We start from the raw sequence: 25,325 nt of genomic DNA on the forward strand, positions 1-25,325 counted from the left end.
GGTTTTCAGTGCTGACTGCCCTGCAATCTCTGCCACTGTCATCTTCTGGTTTTCTTCACATCTGGCATCTTCACTCTTCAGCCATTGAACAGTCACTTATGATGTACTTTCTGCACATGCATGCTGGAGTTACATCCTTTTGGCCCTGGACTCCATTCTTGGCATTTTGCAGATGCTAGGAATGAGCTAGGAGTGTATCTGTACTGTGCGTGCGCCACAGGTAGTGTATGCAAGAAAAAAAATTTCTAGGAGCTGTATTATTTTTCTTTTTTCAGGCTTTTTTTTCTATTTTCATCTGGTCATCCAGCTAGTAAGTCTGTTGTTTTTCAAAAACACAAGCTCTCCAGCAGAATGTATCAGTTTACATGGATGAGACAGACCATTTATTGCTAGCTTTTATTTATTTATGCAAAACCTTTATCCCAAAAGAAAAAAAAAATTTATAACTGATTATAAAGTGTTAGCTGAAGATTGGCTTCAATTTGTTAAGCAGTGTAAATCTGCTAATACATTTAACACTACTCCCACCCCTGACTGATAGTGCTGCTGTGCCTCCTGTGCTCATTCATCCAGAGTTGTGTCTCACTAATACAGGAGTTGTGTTGTTGGCTAAATCACCAGGTGAAAACAAAGGGGAAAAAAAGCCAGAAAAACTGATGAAGCTACAACATCTAAAGATTGGCTGCATTGTATTGAAATTTTGGGTTTAAAACTACTTTAAAGTTTAATTCTACTTTAAAGTGTAATTGATCTTTACGTTTAAAGTATAACTAAAGGCAACTATTTTTTTTTTTCGTTAGTTCTGGATAGAGTGGAGATGGATTAGAACACAACAGGCTTTTATTGCTATCTGTGTCTCTGTTAGTGAGATTCACGCTCTCTATTTGTCCTCTTCGAGAGTGAAAGGATTCCCAAATTATATGCAGATTCTCTCTGCATTACCCCCTCTCCCCAGCGTTGCCAGGGAACAATATTTATGATTGCATTCTGGGTAATAACAATGGAGAAACGTGTACTGACACACTGCAAATCTTCCAGGCACCCACTACCACATCCCACTGAAGTGCTCACACATCACATCAACATACCACAGAACATTTGTGAACACTTTATGAACACTGCTTTATATTATGGAGAGTGTAGCAAGTGAAATATGGTCAACAGTAGGTGATAGGATCAATTCCTGTCTGTAGCCCAACTTGTCCTCGATTATTTTTCACCAACAGGCCCAGGAGAAATAAAGCTCCAGACACTGAAGTGTAAAAGCTAAATTTCAGAAATTTTAATGCAAGACAAAAACTGTTATACAGAACTCGATAGGCGTTACTAGGCCAGAATGACCAATTAAATATTATGCTCTTATCAAAGAAGATATAAACTACAAATGGCTGATGAGTACCATATAAGGTGATTTCGTTTACAGAAAAATGAAACTAAACTCAGGAAACGAGAGTTTAGTTACAAACAAAACTCAAAACAGAAACTAACTGTTTACATATCTAGAAATGGAGGCATTATACAAAATGAATGGCAGTTAAAAAGACATATTTCTTAACAGTTCCTCCCTTTGTCACAAAGTGACAAGACATCAAATTTCACAGTTGTTTCCAATATGCATCTGGGTTCTTTAAAAGCTTGTCAAAAATACACATGGAAAGTTTAGCAACAACCTATTATTATTATTATAGAGTATTTATAAAGCGCCAATAGTTCGCTCACATTACAAAGGGAGACAGAACATGTGACAGTACAGTAACAATACAATGTGATACACGAGGGGTTCGAGGGCCCTACTCTTTTGAGCTTACAATCTAGGACCTAGAACACAAATATTAGTAAAAGACAGAACAAAATCAGCATGCCTACTTTCTGAAACCATCCAAAACAATCTCCAAAACTTCCCAACCCTTTAAAAGGATTCCAGCCATCTTTGGCTATGGATCTAGCTCAGCTTGTAAAGCATTTACCTGGGCTGTATGATTCTCAATGACTTCATAATAATCTAGAATCTCAGCAGATGTGTTCTGTATCCATGTACAACACTCATAGTCAGTAGTAGACTCACACAGTCCGGTCAATGCTACACCCAAGAAAATTTAACAGAGATATACTGTCCTGCCTACAAGCCTCCCAGTTTAGTAAACAAAGTAATAAGTCATCAATGTACTGGAGCAACGTGGAACCATTGCGGGGTACCCAACCCTTCAAGGATTCTAGGAGGGCCATGGAATATACAGCCAGAGAATCCACATAGCCTTAGGGCAATCTGGCTCAGGTTAACTGTTTGCTGGCCAGAGTGAAATTTAACAGTAGTTGTGTCTCTTTGTCAACTTGGATGGAATAAAAAAAAGCATTGCTTAAATCGATCACAGTATAACACTTTGTATCATGTAGAATGGAGGTAAACAATGAGGGCACATCTGAGACAATGGGTGCTATTCTCCTTTTCCCCTATTTATGTTGCTATCTCTTTCTAGGATTATAATTATGTTGTAACCCCTGAAAAATGTGCTTTGTTGGTAGATTTGGAGACCTCAAAACATCCAGCGGCGTCTTTCTCCATCATTTGTTTTTCAAACATACCTGCATCCATCTCTGTCCAGTTTGAAATAAGCTGTCTTATTAACAGCGAAATTTCAGGTCTGAATCCTGCCATCAAGGTATGGTGCCCATTTCTGCACTATCCATATCCATCCCAGCTTCTTTGTTCCAGACTTTTCTAAATCCTTTCACATGCTCTGTCACTGTATCCTTTGTTCCTTGCTTACAAGCAACAGCAGTTGCTAATGATTTTCTACTTTTCCATATTCACTCCATCTCGGCTTTCACCTCCTCCCACACCTTTTTCTGAGTGTCTTCCTTCAGTCTTACATGAGTGGTTGCCGGGGTTCCAAGATCAACTAGAACATGTACTGTAGGCAGCTTAGTCCTGTCAAACTCTGAGTCCATGTCATATCCCAAAATTCCGTCAATTATTAATTTCATTATCAATTTCCTTGTGTGGTTTCTTTAAATAATTTATGCAGGCAGTTGGATTCTTTGTGGGGTCTGGACTATTCTTTATAATGTCATTCATTTCTGTCATGTCCATGGGCTTTATTACCACATCATTTCCCATTACAATGTATGGAAAAGCTACATTTTCCCCCTCGTCATTCTTTCCTTTCTCACCCGGGACTACTGCCAGGTCTCTCTTTTTCTTCTTTTCTTCCTCCTTCTGCCCTTCCCTCCTCCCCCTGTTCTGTACTATCAGGACTCTATCAGGTATATATTCTGTCTGTACTATGGGAGGTTGTGGTGGTCTGTCCACCCTTGGAAATCTGAGGAAATCATCATCTTTTTTTCTTTTTTTTTTGGAAAAGCTGGATGTACTTCTGTATAACTTGGCGGAGTAGTTGGTGGGGCTAAAGAGTGGAGATTTACATTACTGAGCTCTTGAGTGTAACCAGATGCATATTTCAGCCAGTGAAGACCTGCTGCTTTCATATACTTCATATCCCATTCAGGGTCCCCTGAAAACCACGGGAAAGTTTCCTTATCTCCCAAACACAGTCCCATTAGCATGTACATATGTAGCTTATCATTAGACCCATCTGTAGGAAAGGGACTACTGCTTTTCATACCGAGTGACTACTTGGCAATATTCTCTATGAAAGGGACCACATAATAATCATCCCATAACAATACCGTTATCACATATTCCTTATAAGTTAACCTAAATTCAGAATTTGCTCGTCTTTCTTTCTTTTTCTTAGACATATCACTTAACACTTTACGCAGATGCTTTAGAACATTGGGCAGAGGCCCTTACCATGGACTATACCCATCTTTAAGCAAAACAGTTGTTAGGCAAAGCACTAAATTATTACAGTGTCAGCACTTATTCTCTGAAGCAAAGAGGCTGTAACACCAACCTTCTCAACAGTTCAGGAATTTAACGCTTAAAAGCATGGACCTTGTAATATTCCTATTCTATAACACAAAAATGCTAAAGAACAGTTTCTTAACATGCAGCAAATAAGCACTTATACTTCTAAAATGGCAAAAATAAATGAGGACTCCTATGAAGCCACAATATTATTCCTGCCTAGGCAATTTTTCCCCAGAGTTTTCAAACCTCTGAATTCCCTTTGAGGTTCCAAACTTTAAAGACTCCCCACGAGACCCAGTGATTTCAATGAATTTGGATACTATTCCCGGGTTTCAAATGGGGACTATCAAGGTAAAGACTAAGACGTATTTTCAGCTTACCTGGATGGCTGTGCCTTTGTCCCAAAATTCTGACACCAAATTAAGAGGGTCAATTACTGTTTGTAGCACAACTTGTTCTCGATTATTTTTCACCACCAGGCCCTGAAGAAATAAAGCTCCAGACACCAAAATGTAAAATCTAAATCTCTGATAGTTTAATGCAAGACAAAAACTCTTATACAGAACTCAATAGGCATTACTAGGCCAGAATGACCAATGAAATATTATGCTCTTAACAAAGAAGATAGAAACTACAAATGGCTGATGAGTACCATGGAAGGTGATTCCATTTACAGAAAAATTAAACTAAATTCAGGAAATGAGAGAAAAGTTACAAACAAAACTCAAAACCGAAACTAAGTGTTTACACATCTAGAAATTGAGGCATTATACAAAATGGATGCCAGTTAAAAAGACATATTTCCTTACAGTGGGCAGAGTTAGGAATTCCAAAAATCTCTCTCTCCACCCTCATATTCCCTCTTTTTTTGAGATTATAGGCGTTTCTTCTTACAGTTTACCATGACTGCTACTCTTGCTGACATGGGGCCAGTGGTGTACCCTTTTAGGGATTGTGTGATACTGCTGTCCTGTAAGTGCTCTGAATACCTGCCTTCAATTTATTATGCATTCATTGGTGCCAAGGTGTTTAATATTTAAGTGTTCCCTTTTGTTTTCTGTCATGTCCCTTTGGGCTCAGGGCCATACTTACAAGCATATGTTCTGCTTTGCCTGTCTACACTCTACTGGGACTTATATGGCTGGTAATGGCCCGTAGACCTTATGGAGGACTCCAAATTTCTGTGTCCAGGACTTGGGAGGGGGGGGGGGGGTTGTTTTGGGATTTTGGTGTTATATTTGTATTTTTATTTCTGTGATTTTGTATCTTTTTTTCCAAATCAAACTTAGAACTCAAATGAAAATAAAAATAAAATAAAGAAATAAAAAAAAAACATTATGGAAACAAAATCTCTGTTTAATATCATGTCTGACCTTTACGTACCGGGGTTCAGGTATAGTCTAAGGTCAACTTAGTTGTTCTGATAGAATGCATGGTGCCAGCTTTATTTAAGGGGTTTACCCCTATAGAATTGTTTACAATGGAGGTTGGTGTCCAATACATTAATAGGTCCTAACTGTTAATCCGCAGATACACCATAATGTCATTTCACAAATTTAAAAAAATTAAAAAAATGTATATTTGAACCAGAATTGCATGTCACTTAAACATATTTTAATTTGCAAAATCACTTTACAGTAGGTGGCCCTCATCGGATTTTCAGAATTTCAAAGCTGTCCATGACAACATTTGCAACGTCTTCTGTAGTGTAGATCACTTTACTACTATGAACAGGAATGGTCATTAGTAATATGATAGAAGTATGACCTCATGCTGTTACAAGATACTTGTCTGCAAAGTTATTTTTTTCTCTTGTTGAGAGGAATAATAGAAATGGCTTTCTGTTGACTAAATTTTGTTTATGGAACTATTCATGATTTAACCTGTTCCCGCCTGGCCAATAGCAAAATGACGGCTGAACTGGACTCTCGTCGATCTGAGTGGGCGTCATATGGCATCCTTAATTCACTGCATATCCCCCAGAAAGGCACTGCCCCTTCTAATATAATTCATTGCATAAAAGCACATAAAGCATTAGAAAGATCACAGAGTATATCAATCTTAGGAACGGGTGCAGAGACCCGACGCGTTTCGTACATTAGCTACTTCAGGGGTTCAAAGGGAAATGGCTGTCTTTTCATGGTCATCCAAAGAACTTTTTAAAACATTCTGTTAAAATATGGCATATTTTTGGATTCTTCTTACACTGTCTGTCCATCACATGAAAGGGGGGAGGATGGTAATTGGTTGCTATTGGCAACACATAATTCTTTTCAGATACATTTATATGCAAGGGCCGTAGTTTTAAGTTTTTTTTTTTTTTTGCTTTTCAAGAGAGACAATCTGTACGTTAGGAACCATTACTGCATTTGTTGTATCAGATTATCACTTTTTTGTAGAGCTATAGCTGCAGCTAGAATATTCCAGCATTTGGCACTTCTGGGCATGTTGAATGCCTGCATCTCCCTATTGCACCCTGTGGCAGGCACCCATTTCAACCTTATGCCACTAATGTATCCCTGCAGCCCCAAATTGCCAGTCTGGTTGTTTAAACAGGGTTATGCACTAGTTTTAAGCAAACCCATTGCTATGCCTTGGCTGGGCAAAGCACATGTTTGCGTTAAATCCTCAACAACCAGGCAACTAGCATTTTCAGCAGATGATCAAAAAAAAGTTGCCTACATATTCACTCCTTTGTTATATCTTGCCTTGACTATTGTAACTCCCTCCTCATTGGCCTACCTCGTCGCCGGCTATCCCCTCTTCAGTCTATCATGAATGCTCCTGCCAGACTCATCCACCTTACTAACTGTTCTGTATCTGCCACCCCTCTCTACCAATCCCTCCACTGGCTTCCCGTTGCCCAACGGATAAAATTCAAAACACTAACAATAACGTATAAAGCCATTTATAATTCTGCCCCAAATTACATCACCGATCTTGTCTCTAAATATCACCAAACCGTACTCTCCGCTCCTCGCAAGACCTCCTACTCTCTAGCTCCCTTGTCTCCTCCTCCCATGCTCATCTCCAGGACTTCTCCAGAGCTTCCCCCATCTTCTGGAACTTTCTACCCTAATGTATCAGACTATCGCCTACTCTGCTCACTTTTAGGTGATCTCTGAAAACCTATCTCTTCAGGGAAGCCTATCCTGCCCTCAGCTAATACTGGAATCTTCTACTCTTCCAACCAGTCCATCCCCCACAGTTACTACCTTTTGTACCACTAGCCCCTCCCTCCTAGATTGTAAGCTCCAAGAAGCAGGGCCCTCAAATCCCTCTTGTATTGAACTGTATTGTTGCTGTATTGTCTCCCGTTATATTGTAATGCGCTGAGCAAACTGCTGGCGCTGCATAAATCCTGTATAATATTAATAATAATAATACATATTTCTCATATTACAAGTCTTTTCTTTTTTTGAAATTTTTTTTAAATTAAATTTTAAAAGCAATTTAAAGATACAAAACAGAGCCTATAGGGCATACCCAGGCTCGGTACCACGCTTAAACAAGTTACAACATAATTATAACAATTAACAATTATTTAACCTGTACGCTCATTCTCAAGGTATGACAGGACAATCTTAAACACCAAAACTCCAGAACAAACTCTGAACTAGGAATTGTACAGGAATGTCAATTCAGGGGCTCCAGACCAACGTGAATAACCAAACAGACAGGGATTAGAGTTAGATCTATAGAAAGGAACACTGAAATACACCTGGGTTAAGTCTAAGTGTCCTGGTCCTCAAGTGAATCTGGAGAATCAACCCAAATATCCCATATTTTATGAAACTTATAAAGGTATCCCCTTCAGATGTAGGTGGCCTTATACAATGACAGCATAGAATTAATTATCTTCTTCCAGGAGTTAGATGTAGGGGCATTAGGGGACTTCCATTGCAACACAGTGGCTTTCCTAGCATAAAACAATAAAAATTCCACTAAGGCTCTGATGGCCCTACTGTGTGTCAGCGAATCAACCAGCCCCACCAGACATACATCCACCGAAAGTGGTACTTGAATGGTAGTAACTGAAAAAATACAGGCCACTACCGACCCCCACAAAAACTGAGCATGTGGGCACTGCAAGAAAATATGTATGAAATCCGCTGGGGTCACCCCACATCTCCAGCAGTCAACCCGAATTGAAGGATATATTCTGTAAAGACGAATGGGGGTAAGATAATTTGCAGAATTTTAAACTGGATCATCCTATCCTTAACTGAGAGCAATGGTTGAAAGGAACATTCCCAAGCATCCTCCCCATTGTCCAGGTTTGGAGAATCAACTAGCCACTTACTTAAGCACTTCCAATCGCTTATGAACAGAGGGAAGCACTTCCTTATATATGATAAAGACAGGCTTAATCAGCGTATCGCTTCTAATTAAATTCTCCAAATTTGATTCATACGGAGCCATAGCTGTCACTGGAAATTGTGTATAAGTGTGTCTGAGCTGCAGGTATCTAAACAGAAAGGTATTTGAGAGAACATATTGCTGTTTCAGACTATCAAATGTACGTAATTCCCAGGGTCTTTGCAAAAGTGATAAACGAAATCTCTGCTGTTTCGACTCCCAAAAAAAGGAAGTGAGACATATTGACTAAACGAAAATATGATTTCGGGATCCAGACAGGTGAATGGCGCAACTTATAGAGGAAGTCCGGCAGCAACTTCATTTTAAAAATATTAATCCAACCCAGCAACGTTAGAGGAAGACCTTCCTAGGCCTTTAATTTGATTTTCATGTTAGTTAACAAGGGGGCCAGATTCAAGTTACAATAATCACTGGTAGAAGGGGAGATCGAAATGCCTAAATATTTAATTTGACTGGCCAAGGGAATATTGGGATCAGCCTGCCCGCAAGCACCTGGATCGATCAGATAGGATTTGTGATTTTGGCCAATTGACATGTAACCCCGAGTAGGCAGAAAAATCAGAAATAATGTTCAGGATCTCCTTAAGGGAGGGGCCTGCATCATTAAGGAATAAAATGAGATCATCAGCATACATGGCCACTTTTTCACACAGTTCTCCCAGCCGAATGCCAGCCACCTCTGGGGAGCAGCAAAGGACAACTGCTAAAGGTTCCATCATGAGGGCAAACAGAGCTGGCGAAATCGGGCAACCCTGTTGAGTGCCCTTGCCAACTTGAAAGGAAGCCAAGAGTGTCCCATGCAATTTGATTTGGGCTGTCGGGGAATAGTATAGTAAATGAATCCACATTCTAAATTCTGGCCCAAAACCCATGCATTCAAGCACCACAAACATATAAGGCCAGGCCACCGAGTCGAAAGCTTTCTCTATATCTAGAGCCACAAGAACCCGAGTAGCAGAGGTCTCTGGGTGTAACTGCAAATGAGTAAATACCCTGCGCAAATTCACATCAGTCGATTTCCCTGGTATAAAACTGGTCTGATCAATGCTAACTAGGGAAGACAAAAGTTTTGTCAATCTGGCGACCAGTATTTTAGTAAAAAATCTTAAGATCATAGTTGAGCAAGAAAATAGGCCTATCCAATGCACAATGAGAATAGTCCTTGCCGGGTTTCGGCAATAAAACTATATGGGCCTGATACATGGAAGGGGGCAATGAAACCTGGGTCTTACACTCTGAATATAAATGAAGAAGTCTAGGCACCACTGTGGGAGCATACTTCTTATACCACTCCCCTGGTATACCGTCTGGGCCATGAGTCTTGTTACCCGGCAAGGACTGTATAGCAGACTCAATTTCCTCCACCGTGATATCCTTGTCAAGTTCCACAGCCTCCTCCTGCTAAAGTCGAGGAAGATCCAGAATGGACAAATAACACTGTTCAACAGGTAAAAAGTTTTGGGCATAAAATTAGCTAATCTTACATAATTTTGGGGTGCTGAAAACGAAAATGACCCTAAAAAATGTTGATTGGCTCTAGTTTGCATGATATATTCACCCATCTAATGACGTAAGCCATTCAAAATTATGATGCAACTTTAGCTGCATATTGCGCAATTGATACTGGTGACCAATAGAAAATTGCATGTATACTGAGATGATGCAATATTAGCCTTTAATTGCATCACTTCACTGCATAAAAGCTGCAGTATCTGTAGCTGATTGTAGTTCGACAGCGTCTTTACATTTCGTTTTATGCTTATATAGGCTACTCAGTAATGCCTCGAACTTGTGTGAATAAAGCAGATAATTTCTGCTATATCTGCGGTGAAATAACTTTTATCTCACAAAATAGGAGGATAACAGGAATGATTAAGAAAGCCTACAACTTGTATTTTGGTTGCAAGATAGGAGACCAGGACAAGAGTTGGGCACCACATATATGCTGCAATTCTTGTGGGACGGCACTGGAGCAATGGTTGAATGGAAAAAAGGCATCTATGCCTTTCTCTGTGCCAATGATTTGGAGAGAGCCAACAGATCATGTTAGTAATTGTTACTTTTGTATGGTGCTTCCAATTGTAAAAGGGCTAAATAAGAAGAAAAAGTTATCTGTGCACTATCCAAATATTCCATCGGCAATACATCCAGTTCCTCATGGAGAGGGGCTACCAATTCCTAAAGCACCAGAATCCTTCGTGGTTGAGTCAAGTGAGGAAGAACCTGAAGCGTGTAGTCACGTGCAGTTGTAAGAGATAGCCCTTTCCTCGAATACAAGAGAAAAGCCAAGAGAAGCAAAACCGACACAAACTGAAGACAAAACTAGTGAGAATCCTAAGTATTAAAATGATTCAACTTAGCTTATGGCTATAATTTTTCTTGGTAATCCTATGCAATATATTATGCCATTTAGGCTTTGTTATGTAGTCAATATCACTTGCTTTATATTTGTGGAAAGACATCTATCTATATAATTATTGTGCATTATGTAGTCATTACGCCTATAGTAGAAAACTTTCCGTTTACAGAAAAACTAGAGCCAATTGACAAATTTCATTGTTATATTTGAACTCAGAATGTGAAATTCATTAAGAAATGGATCCTTTTGTTTCCAAAACTGGCAAAAAATAAAAATTTGTTGAACAGTGTAATCAGAGAGGTCGGAGCCAACCACACTAGAACTAGCACCATAAAGACCACTATAGTAATGCATGAACTCCTGAAGGATACGATCAGGGTCAGAAGTTACAGTGCCATCTGCACAATTGATATTTGAAATAACCGTGTGGGCCCTAGAATCCAGCAGATTAGCCAACAATTTGCCGTTTTTGTCCTCAGACTCAAAAACCCTGCCCGCCAGAGATCTGAGATCCATTTTGGTAGCAGAGGTTAGGTGGAGGGACAAATTACGTTTCGCTTGGGCAAGTAAATTAAAATTAGCTTGGGTCGGCGAATCAACAAACCATGCTGCCGCAGACGTCTCACACTCCTCTAAGTGTTGTAACTCCAAGGACATATCCCGCCTAACCATCTTAATGGCCGATATATATTCCCCCCAAATATGTGCTTTAAACATGTACCATACCATAGGAGCAGAGGCAGAACTGTCATTCACCTCCCAATAAAGGAACATGGCGGGAGAGATCACATCCCCAACCTTGGGGTTCTGTATCCATTTATTGTCTAAACGCCAACAGCCAGAATGATGGGCATTGGACAGGGTGACCCTGAGCTCCACAGGGGCATGATCCGACAGACCCGAAGGTAAATAGGAGACCTCTCTAACCGTGGACAAAGTGCAAGCATTCCCAAAAATGATTCCCAAGAATGAGGTCTAAGCGAGAGGCCGATTTGTGCGTGGAGGAAAAACAGGAGTAGGCTCTGGTGAGGGGGTTTTTTTCATCGCTAACTTTCAGTAAACTCAAATGCCTGGGCCCATTGAAGCTCCAAGGGGATTCGATGAATCTAAATGTGCATCAAGTATTGAATTGAAATCACCAGCAATATATAATTGTGAAAACTGAAGGAGAGCTAGATTTTCATATATGGTATATAGAACCTGTGGATTGAAGGGAGGAGGGACATATACATTAACAATAGCAAACACGGCCGCTCTAATTTCCAGGAACAAAATAATGTACCTGCCAATGGGATCAGTAATTAGGTGCACTACCTTATATGCTAAGAATTTATTTAGAATAATGGCAACTCCCCTGGCATAACAGGAATAAGTGGAGTGAAAGGAATGTTGAATCCAGGAGGTGGGTTTCTTGCAGGAGCAAGATATGAGGCTTATAGCGGTTCAAATATTTAAACATAAGCGCTCGTTTGAATTTGTTATTAAGACCCCTAACATTCCATGATATTACTTTCAACTCCATAGACTAAAGGTGGCATGTAGAATCAGTATCAGAGATCCACAATCTAAAAACTGAAATTCCTCAGCCCCAGGGAGTGCCAGAACCCCAAAAGCATAAAAAGGGAAATAAAGGGTAATTCACAAAAAAATCAGAGAGCCATATGGGAAAATGAGCGTACACTTCAAAAACAATAAATAACTCCCTACTGACCATAATCCCCAACAGACAACTCAAGTTAGTTTAATTCCCTAGACAAAAACTGCAGTGTCTTCAGCAACGATCTGAGCTGGAATAGAGAAAACGGTGCTCCAATATATAGTCATTAAAGAAGAAACTGGGTGGATAGCTGAAGAACTCCGTATAGAGGCAGAAACATGTCTCAATGCGGGATACTCCCAATTAACAGATGGTGGTAAGGGGAGAGTAATGTGAGCTGATACTGAGTAATAATTATACATTATGTTAGACAACATTATACACCAGCAAAAGAAAAAAAAAAGGAGAACTCAAGTTTCCCTTATACAGTGAGGAACAGAAGTATTTGAACACTCTGCGATTTTGCAAGTTCTCCCACTTAGAAATCACATTGTAGGTGCATTCCCACTCTGAGAGACAGAATTTAAAAAAAATTCAGGAAATCACATTGTATGATTTTTAAAGAATTTATTTGTCTTGCACTGCTGAACATAAGTATTTGAGAAAATCAGTGTTAATATTTGGTACAGAAGCCTTTGTTTGCAATTACAGAGGTCAAACATTTCCTGTAGTTCTTGATCAGGTTTGCACACACTGCAACAGGGATTTTGGGCCACTCCTCCACATAGATCTCCTCTAGATCTGTCAGGTTTCGGGGCTGTCACTGAGCAACACGGAGTTTCAGCTTCCTCCAAAGATGTTCTATTGGATTTAGGTCTGGAGACTGGCTAGGCCACTCCAGAACCTTGATATACTTCTTACGGAGCCACTCCTTGGTTATCCTGGCTGTGTGCTTTGGGTTGTTGTCATGTTGGAAGACCCAGCCACGACCCATCTTCAATGCTCTGACTGAGGGAAGGAGGTTGTTGCTCAAAATCTCACAATAAATGGCCCCATTCGTCCTCTCCTTAATACAGTGCGGTCGTCCTGTCCCCTTTGCAGAAAAGCACCCCCAAAGCATGATGTTACCACCCCCATGCTTCACAGTAGGGATGGTGTTCTTGGGATGCAACTCATCCTTCTTTTTCCTCCAAATACGAAAAGTGAAGTTTAGACCAAAATGTTCTACTTTGGTCTCATCTGACCACATGACTTTCTCCCATGCCTCCTCTGGATCATCCAGATGGTCATTGGCAAACTTCAGACGGGACTGGACATGTGATGATTTGAGCAGAGGAACCTTGATTGCATGATGCATGATTTGAAACTATGACGGCGTAGTGTTCTACCGACAGTAACCTTTGAAACTATGGTCCCAGCTCTCTTCATGTCATTGACCAGCTCCTCCCTTGTAGTTCTGGGCTGATTCCTCACCTTTCTTATCATCAGTGATACCCCACGAGGTGAGCTCTTGCATGGAGCCCCAGTCCGAGGGAGACTGACAGTCGTCTTTAGCCTCTTCCATTTTCTAACAATTGCTCCAACAGTTGATCTATTTTCACCAAGCTGCTTGGCAATTGCCCCGTAGCCCTTTCCAGCCTTGTAGAGGTCCACAATTTTGTCTCTGGTGTATTTTGACAGCTCTTTGGTCTTGCCCATGGTAGTAGTTGGCGTCTGACTGACTGTGGGGTGGACAGGTGTTTTTAAAGAGCTCAGACAGGAGCTACTAAGTTAGATTAATCAGTGGAGTAGAGGTGGAATTTTTAAAGGCACAGTAACAGGTCTTTGAGAGCCAGAATTCTTGCTGTTTCTTAGGTGTTCAAATACTTATGTTCAGCAGTGCAAGACAAATAAATTCTTTAAAAATCATACAATGTGATTTCCTGAATTTTTTTTTAAATTCTGTCTCTCAGAGTGGGAATGCACCTACAATGTGAATTTGAGACCCCTCCATGATTTCTAAGTGGGAGAACTTGCAAAATCGCAGGGTGTTCAAATACTTCTGTTCCTCACTGTACATAAAGTAAAAAAAGGAGGCAGCATGAAATAAATAAAACAACAATATAGCAGGTCCAGGTTTTCGGCACACCACCAGGTCCACAGGTAGAAATGACCACAATCTTCCCATGGGTGACAAAAAGCAAAAGAAGTCAGAGGCAGTGTCTTAGTCTGAAGAAGACAGGCATAGATCTTACCGCAGCATGTTCAACCAGGAGTCCGCCTCTGCTGGGGTATCAAAAAATTTTGTTGACCCTTCATGGTGCACACATAGACTACTAGGGTACAGCAGGCCATATTTGATGTTACGATCCCGTAGACGTCGGCGAACTTCAGTGAATGTCTTACGCTTCTTTTGCAACTCTTGTGAAAAATCTGGAAACAACAACGTTAGCGTTGCCAAACTGTAGTGAGGGGTGTTTCCTGGCCTCTGCAAGAATACGATCACGATCCCTATAATTAAGGAAGCAAACTAAAAATGGGCGAGGGGGTGTCACAGGAATAGAGCGGCCCACAGGTACCCGATGAGCCCACTCTGCTACATACGTAGGAGAGACTGTGGTTAGATATAGGAGATCCTTGAAAAAAGTCTCTGCAAAGTCCGCTGGCCGGTCCCCCACAGCCCCTTCTGGCAATCCTAAGATTCTGATGTTGTTGCGCGGAAGACGATTCTCGGCATCATCAGATTTAGCAGTCAGGAGCTTGACTGTCTGCTGAAGATCCGCAAGCACATCCTCATGGCGATTGGTACAATCCTCCACATGCGACATCCTGGCTTCAGATTCTGACAGTCGGCTTCTGATCTTATTTAAGTCTGATCTGATAAGGTTGCATTCTTCCCCCGACTTGTCAATCCGGACTAGCAGTGAAGTCTTACTGTGCTGAATGGCTGCAAGAATTAAAGATGTATCCTCAGCAGGTGGGTGATCGGACTGAGGAGCAGGAGACTGCTGCTCCGCTCTCTACCATCTCTGTCAGAAGGGCCTGTATCTTTTTGGTCAAGATGGTGTCGAAACGTGGGGAATGAGTCCCTGCCGCCTCTGTCCCCTGTACTTTGCTTGTCTGAGCAGCAGAGGAGCGGTGTTTGGACGGCATCATTCTGTGCCCCGGTGTCAGCTGTACCCCTGAGAGGTATAGGGAAACTTTAGATTACCAGAGAAATAGTGGTCCTCATCCGGCCACGCCCCCATATTACAAGTTTTCTTGACCAGAAGCATAACCACAACCTAACCTTTAGCCCACTCCCTAACAAAAATTAACCCCTAAAACTGTTCACTTTATCAACACAGAAACCTGAGGCAAGAGGCGTAAGTCACTGACACCAGTAAGTGGAGCACCTCCTAAAAGCAAAAAAGAGATAGACTCTCTGCTTTTTTTTTTATTCCATGTGTATTAGCTCCCGATTTTAACAAACACTGCCCAGCCATGGTGTAACCTGCAGGCCTCCATGGTTAGGGTGGGTAACAAGACTACTAGTTCTGTTGTAATTTTGAAGCAAGGGAGTGGATACAGGCACTTAATATGCATTTATCCTTTCTGAAGGCTGAGAAAAAAGGTAACAGTGTTACATAAAGTGCAGTAATTCAAGGAAACTAAACTGGTTCTGCCTTTTCATATGTTGAAATAAGCCAGACAGATAATTTCTTTGTGGTTACAATAGGTTCCTGCTTTATAATATATCAAAATCCAATGTCCATATCAAAGAATGTCTGGGTAGCAGTGACCATAACATGATTTAATTTATTGCTGTAAACAGCAAGCACATACGGCAAAAATAATACCGCTCAATTTTAAGAGAGCTAATTTTTTCAAGGCTAAGAGCTGCTCACCAAGACTTAGACTGGGAGGGAATATTGGCATGAATGAACACAACACAGAAATTGGAATTCCTCAAAAAGACTGTAAACACACTGCAATATATATTCCCATGGGCAACAATTTTAAAAGGCCAAAAAAATCAAACCTATGTGGCTTACAGCTAAAGTTAAAAAAGCTATAGATAATAAGAAAAGAGCTTTTATTAAATATAAAAATGAAGGCACACTATCATTGTTTAAACATTACAAAGAATATAACAGAATATGCAAAAAGGAAATAAAGGCCACAAAAATGGAAAACGAACGACAGATTGCAAAAGATAGCAGGACTAACCCCAAAAAATCTGCAAATATATTAATAGTAAAAAGGTCCGGTCCGAGCATGTAGGTCCTTTACACAATAATCTAGAGTGGGTGAGTGGGGACAAAGAGAAGGCAAATTTATTAAATACCTTCTTCAGCTCTGTGTATACAAAGGAGCATGGGGGAGTTCTTGTTCATAATGGGCATGGCATTGACATGGCTCCAGATGATGCACATTTGCTCACAATTGATTTGATCCAAAAATATTTAGACAGAATAAAGGTGAATAAAGCACCTGGACCGGATGGCATACACCCACGGGTCTTTAAAGAATTGAGCTCTGTCATTTCAAAGCCATTGTTTCTAATTTTTAGGGACTCTTTAATGACTGGCATAGTACCACTGGATTGGTTTAAGGCCAGTGTGGAGCCAATATTTAAAAAGGGGTCAAAATATTTACCAACTAATTATAGACCTGTTCGTTTAACTTCTATAGTTGGGAAGATACCAGAGAGTTTAATAAAAGACCACATAGATGAGTTCTTGCTGGAAAAAATATTTAAGCAACAGACAGCATGGATTCATGAAAGAAAGAAATTGTCAAACAAATCTGATTTCTTTTTAAGAGGAGGTAAGCAAAACCTCAGAGGGGTGGCGGTGGACGTGGTATACTTGGATTTTGCAAACGTGTTTGACACAGTTACCCACACATGGCTAATGTGTAAAGTAAAGTCTATAGGCTTGGAAAAACTCTGAATGGTCTAGGATTGTCAGTGGTGTACCCCAAGGTTCAGTGTTGGGACCCTTACTTTTTATTATATTTATAAATGCTATAGGGTCTGGGATTAAAAATACAATTTCATTCTTTGCAGATGACATCAAGCTGTGCAGTGGAATAACATTCTTACAGGATGTCGCCAACTTACAAGCTGACCTCAATGCACTGTTCAATTGGGCAACTATGCGGCAAATGAGGTTTAATGTTGATAAATGTAAGGTGATGCGCCATAAATTAATATGCATGCATCATACATACTGGGGGGGGGGTACAACTGGGGGAATCAATGATGAAGGATCTGGGAGTTCTGGTAGATCAAAAACTTAATAATGGCATGCAGTGCCAAGCTACAGTTTCTAAAGTGAGCTAAATTATCTCTTGTATTAAAAGAGTTATAGACTCCAGAGAGAGATATATAATTTTACCCCTGTACAAATCATTAGTAAGACCTCATCTGGAATATGCAGTTCAATTTTGGGCACCAATTCACAAAAAGAACATTGGGGAACTGGAGAAAGTACAGAGAAGGGCAACCAAAATGATAAGAGGCATGGAGGAGCTCAGCTATGAGGAAAGATTAGAAGAACTGAATGTTTTCTCTCTTAAGAGATTAAGGGGGGATATGATCAACATGTATAAATACATCAGTGGTTCATATAGTGAACTTACTGTGGAGTTATTCACCCTGAGGTCATCATAGAGGACAAAAGGGCACTCTTTACGTCTGGAAGAAATGAAATTTAATCTCCGAACACGAAAAGGTTTCTTCACAGTAAGAGCTGTGAAAATGTGGTTCTGGCCAGCTCAGTGAATTGCTTTAAAAAAAGGTCTGGATTCTTTCTTGGATGCACAGAATATAACTGGTTACTAACATTTATACGTAAAGTTGATCCAGGGAATATCTGATTGCCTCTTGGGGGATCAGGAAGGAATTTTTTCCCCTGCAGGAGCAAATTGGATCATGCTTTGCTGGGTTTTTTCCTTCCTCTGGATCAACTGTGTGTGTAGGATTATAACTTTTTTTTTATGGTTGAACTGGATGGACTTTTGTCATTTTTCAGCCAGACTAACTATGTGACAAACCGACCTTTTTTTTTTTTATTTGGATAGTTTAGAGAAGGGCTACAGCCTCAGGTTTTAAATGAGGTCTGATGTCTTCATTTTCTCTTTTAACACTCTTCCCCTGGACTGGAAATAAGGGGCAATCTCCTCATTAAGGAACAGTAATAAAAAAATAAAAACCTGAAAGAGGTTTGAAAACTCCCCTCATTCTGCTAGAACACTTACTTTTATTACTGTCTGTGTACAAATTAGGGAGTTGTCTTCATGTCCTGTTCTCTCAGATGTTCTTTAAAAAAGATAGCAAGTGAAAAGAAATATCTAAGGGGACACCAACCACAATATAAACCTGAGACCCTTCCCCATTTTTACCAAACCTAAAAACAAAGAAAAGATGTCTTGGCTAGAATTAGGATTTAACTATGTGTTGTCATTGAAAAATTCTAGTATAAGATTGTGTTTTCGTGTGTTAATTTTGTACTTTTTTTTTAGTTTGTTTTAGAACAAGTGGACATCACTCTCCCAGAAAACTCAACCTGGTATGACAGATATAAATATGACATTCCTGTTTTTCACCTCGATGGACAGTTTCTGATGATGCACAGGGTGAACCTTAAGAAGCTGGAAAAGTCCCTTAGTAAACTGGAGCTGCAAAACAGAGAAAACTGACTGATTAGTATTCATTATTCTGTGTTAATATAGTAATCCAGAGCAATCAATGCGATCACATCACTGTATAAGCGACTGTATAACGTATAATGTTGCCATGGGCTATTGTACTTTGCACCTCATCATTACTCTGTACATGTCTTATTGAGTAAAACTGAATTGATTCCCCCTTCAATACATTGCAGCTGATGATCAATTGTCTTTTATCGGATGGGGCATTTGAACAAGTCGATTGCTAGATCACCTTCTGTTCAACTGCAGTGGTGGCACATGGATTACAATTCAGCTGCTCCCTACTGATCAAGCCAATTTTTAATCCCTCTATGGCCATCTTAAGACAAATAATGTACATTATCAATAATATTATGATCAATAAAGCAACTGGCAAGTGCAGAAAACCAGAGTAGGCAATCAGAATTTATCTTACTTGAGTACAGCAAATTCAAAGTTGGTTGTTATGGGTTGCATTATAGCATACATTGTCATTATTCGCTGCTTTACTTTGTTGCATAAGACACATGGGTCTTATAGATTAATAAAGCGGTCCCCAACATTTTTTAGTACCAGGGATTGGTTTTGTGGCAAGCAATTTTTCAGGGACTGGAAGGAGATGGAGTCAGTCCTCATCACAGTCCCTACCTTTATATCAGTGTCCACAGTCTCCCTTTCACCCAGTGTCCTCAGTTTCCCTTCACATCACAGATCACAACCTCCCCTTTACAGTGCAGTCCCCTTTATATCTCTGTGCCCCTAACATTCACAGCCCTCCTTCCTCTCTTACCTCACTGCCCCCCTTTCAATCTCTGCCTCCCCTGCACAGTCCTAAATTTGGAAGCCAGAGGCATTTATCAGCCTGTATGTCTTCTTCCGAGTCTCCCGCCCGCCCGCCAATGTCATCCTATCAGCAGGGCAGGGGGCATGAGGAACTTCAGATCTGGACGGAGGGTGGGAGCTGCCAAACTTATCGTGTTAACAGGATGGTGATTAATATGAAAAGACTCCCACTCTACGTCCAGATCTGCAGCTTCTGCCCTGCTGATAGAAGGACATCAATGGCCGGGTGGGAGACTCAGGAGAGGACACTCAAGTTGCTAAGTGGCAGACAACGGTCGCTGCTCACCTGCTGCTGTGCGGTCCGGTAACTAAAAGGCCACAAACCAGTACTGGTCCACAGCCCAGGGGTTGGGGACTTCTGTATTAATGTATTGGTTATTGTAAGTGGACAGCTAAAGCAGCACATTAAAATATATCCATCCAAAGGGAAAGTATTAAAATGTATGCCATCATTTTTGTATATAGTTTTGGATAGAGTACAGTAAAAAATTTGAACCCCATATTTATTGCTGTGTCCCTGCTAGGAAGATTCATACTCTGTTTTTGTCTTGTCACAGAGACAGAGAGTAATGGGAAATCCCAAATTTTACAGTTGTCACCAAAACAAGATTAGAGTGAAAATCTTCAATGGGAACATCTGTTTAGTTGACTGAGAATTCCCTCATGAGATTTCCATTCCCTGTTGCATCTCCTGGAAAGGAAGTGAATGGAAATCTCCCCAGTGTAATACAGACATAAAAAAATAAACTGATGACTTCTGACCCTTCCTTGCTGTATCCAAACTAAAAAGTTAATTTTGGCTATACATACACTTTAGGACAAGCTTATTGGTGCATAATGGGTGCCAATTTTTAATTCTCCTGTTTGAATAATCCTTCTAGCAGCTCTACCAGAGACTTCTGAAACTACTTTGCAAATATAGATTTTCTGCAGTATGATATATCCATAAGCATAAGCACAAAACCACATAACTGTGCTCAGACCTTAGGTGCGTCCTTCCCTCCCCATGCCATATAAGTGAGCCTCGGGGAAAGAGGGGAGTGTTGCATTTTATAGACATTTTACTTACAGGCTGAGTGGGTTTGTTGCTGAATTTCTATATAAAAAGTACACTTGTTCTTTAATCACTTCGGCTGTCACACCTGTATACATATTATGGACCAGAGCAGTTTTTACATTTATGCTATGGATTTGTTTGTTTATTAAGATTATTAGAAGATAACAAAGATAACACTGTGTGGGCAGCACAATGGCTAAATGGTTAGCACTTCCGCCTGGCAATATTAGGGTCGTTGGTTCGAATCCCAACCACGGCACCTCCTGCCTGGAGTTTGCATGTTCTCACTGTGCCTGCATGGGTTTCCTCCGGGTACTCCGGTTTCCTCCTATACTCCAAAGACATGCTGGTAGGTGAATTGGCTCCTGTCTAAATTGGCCCTAGTATGTGTATGTATGAATGTGAGTTAGGGACCTTAGATTGTACGCCCTTTGAGGGTTAGGGACTGATGTGAATGTACAATATATATATAAATGTAAAGCACTGCGCAAATTGACGGCGCTATATAAGCACCTGAAATAATAATATCTAGATTAGGGTTTTTTGTCATTGCATTCACTTTTTGTATTCACTCATTGTATTTACTTTTAATGGCATTCGTTAAAAAATGGTATTACTGCATATAAAAAGTACACATTTTATTCTTTAATTTGTCCCATTTAAAATTACATGAATTTTACAATTCTGGTGTAAAGCAATGTAAAGTTATTTACACATGAACTATATGTGGTTTTCTTTTTGAATTTTGCATGTTTTTCCTATATAACATTTAGAAAATGTTATTGAACAAAAGGACTAAAAAGCAAAAAATGTTTACTATTGATTAAAGAAAGAAAAGCAAAAAAAAAAGTTAACATAAGGAAAGTTAATTTGGGTTGTTTGGGTTACTTATTTAATTAGTAAAAAAAATAAAAAAATATTAGATTAAAAAAATAATTTTAAAGTACAGATTGCTTGATGCTCAATACACAAAGAATTTCAGTTTTTCTTTAATAGCTAATATTGAATGTTATGCAAGTGTCCTGAAGGCATAATGTGCAGCACTGACATATTGATATATTTACACTGAAAAGAAAGGTAGTCAGGTAAATGTTTACAAATGTCTGATTTTCCTGCTTTTGTTTTCCTGAGAATTTATGCTGCCGTTTTCACCAATGTGCTGCCTTCTTTATGTTCCATATTTGCTTATCTTTTCATATACACATAGGTCAGATATGTATTCTTTAAGAATGTAGAATCATGCAAACAAGGAAGAAATCACAGCATTATTTAACCAGCTGGTGAATTCTGCCTCATCTCAGCATTTGTTTGTATGGAGCGTGCCCATCTCTGTCTCACAAACTTGGGATAGATCAACTGACTCAAGAAACCTCTTCATGTACATTAAAAAGAAACATCATGTATCTCTATAAATCAGTGAACTGTGCTAAAGCTACATTGAAGCTTTTCTGATATTGCCAGTTCCTTATCACATGGTCACTAACCAGAAATTTAATATACCTTGCAGCTGTCCCCATTTGACCGAATAGATCTGATTTCAACCATTAAAAGGATGGTTCTTAGTAAAGTGCCTTTTTAGTCAAATATGGGCATATTAGGGGAGTGTTTGTATTCATATCTAAGTGTTTCCCAGTGGTATAACAAGGCCAGCTATTGCGGGGAACCTGCAACAAACAACATGTTTGTGTAACTAAACTGGGGTAAATGCACAATAAGAGGTATATAATAGCAGCAACAGAAAAGGATATATCTTTTTTTAAGAAAACAAATTGGATGCAGGAAAACACAGCAAATGGCACCCAATAAAATTTTACATAAAGGTGCAAAAGCCTAAATTTTTTTTTACATCAAGTGTGAATTATTTTTTTTTGTTCTATAATTTAGATGCTTGATCCTTGCCTCCTGACTTTATATAAAGAAATATATTCAACATTTACATTCCTTTCATTCATATCTAAAGTGCTTATCATTCTTGTCCCCAAGCCAAATACAGACTCTTGATTCAGCATCCTGTAGACCTATATCTTTACTTTTTAAACGGATTTTAACATTTTAGCGAACGTGCTTTCCATCAGGTTTAATGATTGTAAAGTAAATTTGTTTTTGTAAACAACAAACATGTCATAACTACCTGCTCTGTGCATTGGCTTTGCACAGAGCGGCCCTGAACCTCCTCTTCTGAGGTCCCCCACCAGCGTTCTTGTTGTCTTCCTTTCAGTGTCTGCCCCCATAGCAAGCACTTGCTATGGGGGCAGACATGTGGGCTTAATCTCAAGCCGGGCTTGTAACGATTATGCGCAATAAAGAAATGGAAACTGTATGCGACAGCCATCTTGATAAGGTCTCAGCCATTTTGTTTTTCATGAATCTTTCACCCCTCCTCCTTCCTTTTGAAATGGAATTTGTAGCTGTAATTTGTAACGGACTTGAAAAGAGCCTCTTATCTTAAATAAAGAACAAATAGAGGCCAGCTCCAGAGCTGTAAACCGCTAATTGGGCTTGGCAGGATGTCTATTTTGCAAAGACGCTTTCCTCTGCCCTATCGTAAAACAATAACTCAGTCAGCTGTCACACATGACCTGTTAGGCATTAGAGCTTAGGAATGCAGAGTGTGCCATAAAAAATCTATTCTACATGTAACCATTTCACATACAGTTCATAACATCCAACATGAACTGGGCTCATTAATATTAGGTATATATTTGGATATAAAATTTCATGCCAAGCCAAACGAGGTCCTACATGAGTTTGTTAGCACATAGGAAAGGGAAGAAAACAGTATCTTCCCTCCTGGGTGACAAAGGTATGCTGTGTTTGGTATCTCTGAGTTTGGAATATAATTCTGAATATTAATCTGCCAGTTTCTAGAATACCACCTTCACCTACTGGAAGTTATTAATATTAGAATTAAATTGCAGTTGGGACTTGGTCATAAACTTGGTGACCTCCTAGAACCCATCCCCTAAACCGGGTGATTAGTCAGTTGTTCTCAGGTGACACCCCGTTAATATCATAGAAAAGGACTGACAGGCCTGGAGAAGAGAGCACTCATTTAACATCTACCAATAAATATCTAACGGACTTGAGAGCCAAGGCAACCTTTTTGCTCGGACAATTGGATTCTGCTAAAACCAGGACTTTGCAAGTATTCTGCTTTCTTAACTCCTTTCTTTTATTTATCTGTTGCTTTATTGTTCTCTTTATGTCTTTGTAACATCTTTTTCTGTAAATATTTGAATTGCGCCATTTTGACCTTTTTAGTAATAAACCCTATTTTGAAAAGAGTTGAAACTGTTTCTAAAGCTTTTAATGCAAACTAAAGAATCTCTGTCTCTTGAAGAGTACTACTGTATCTAATAATCCTCTTAACATACTTGTCTGTGGTGACAGTGTGTGTTGCAGACGCTTATGCTAATATAGTGTTATTGCTAGGATTTGTGAGTTTCCTCCTTCTCTGTAAAAAGGCAGTGGTGGCAGTGTGAAGGGTTAATTGCGTAATTAACCTAATCCAGTCACAATCACTCTCAGGCTGCTGGCACATAGATTGTGGTCCTGCGAGCTGGAAAATCTTTGTGCAGGGTGAAGCTGAGAGTGACATTGTTACGCAAGTGACAGCGCGGTGTGAGATTGGCTGGTCCTTTGTCACAAGTTTGTGAGAAGGGCAGGGGTCAGGTGCCGTGTTCTGTCACAGGGCTGTGTGTTTCTTTTGAAACAGCGTGGCATGGCTTGGCTTCACCCCTGCTTCCTCCTCACAGGGTTTAATTTGCAGGAGCTAATGTCTCCCACTGCTGCCTCCATGTCCAGTCCTGGGCTCAGGTAAGTATTTAGGGCAGGCTGGGGTGGAGCTAACTTGGATAGTTTTTAACCTTAATGAAGAGGATACATTAAAATAAAATAGAAAAACCTTCAGAATTTATAACCACATGAATTAAGTTTTCCAAACCATTATACACCCAGATCAAAACACCTCACTTAACACAAGATATTTTTTCATGAATTTACAAGCCTTCTGTGACAGGGTAGGCACTAAGATTTTAGTAAATTTGGATGCAGCAAAGACATTTGATTCTGTGGAATAGGGCTACTTGTGGCTAACATTGCATAGCTTTGGGTTTGGCTTTCGATTTATTAAATATTTGCAACTCTTCCATAGACAGAGTTTGTATCAATTGGTAGAAATCTGAGGTTTTTCCACGCACCAGGGGCACTAGGCAGGGATGTCCCATATCTCCCCTCCTGTGCCTCATTGTGGTAGAACCTCTGACTGCTCAACTCAGGGAACATCCCAATATTAACGTGTTACTAAACCCAGGACCCTGCATTCATTATATCTGGTCTCCCAGAGTACACACAACATGCAATTGAAAATGCAATTATTTTAGTAAATATAAACTAAATACCTTTTATCATTAGCAGTCTTGTGACTATCGGTGGCACTGGTTAAAGCGTGTAGGAGGAGTTTTATATTCTCTCTGACTGTCTTATGAGGCTGCATAACCCCTGACCTCTGTCTGGACACTGCTGATTGGTCCTGTGCTGATCACATGCACCATCCCAAAGAAAAAAAAAATCTCTAGCAATACACACTAAACTGAGCATGTACAGAGTAAGGCTACTTTCACAC

General features: G+C 39.9%; 1 protein-coding gene across 2 annotated transcripts in view; it reads left to right on the plus strand.

The window, feature by feature from the left end:
• The window catches only part of CUNH5orf63 (chromosome unknown C5orf63 homolog), a 111,882-nt gene extending 92,897 nt beyond the window's left edge, over positions 1–18,985 (plus strand). For both annotated transcript variants that reach the window (XM_089684766.1, XM_089684767.1), the window contains exon 4: positions 18,634–18,985. In XM_089684766.1, the coding sequence (XP_089540892.1) occupies positions 18,634–18,810 (177 nt within the window). In that variant the 3' untranslated portion in view covers positions 18,811–18,985. The remainder of the gene's footprint in view (positions 1–18,633) is intronic.
• The last annotated feature ends 6,340 nt before the right edge of the window (positions 18,986–25,325 follow it).

Source organism: Staurois parvus, unplaced genomic scaffold, assembly GCF_062004578.1.
Source record: "Staurois parvus isolate SC_StPar_1 unplaced genomic scaffold, SC_StPar_1.0 ptg000355l, whole genome shotgun sequence".
In the NCBI taxonomy this organism is placed as follows: domain Eukaryota; kingdom Metazoa; phylum Chordata; class Amphibia; order Anura; family Ranidae; genus Staurois; species Staurois parvus.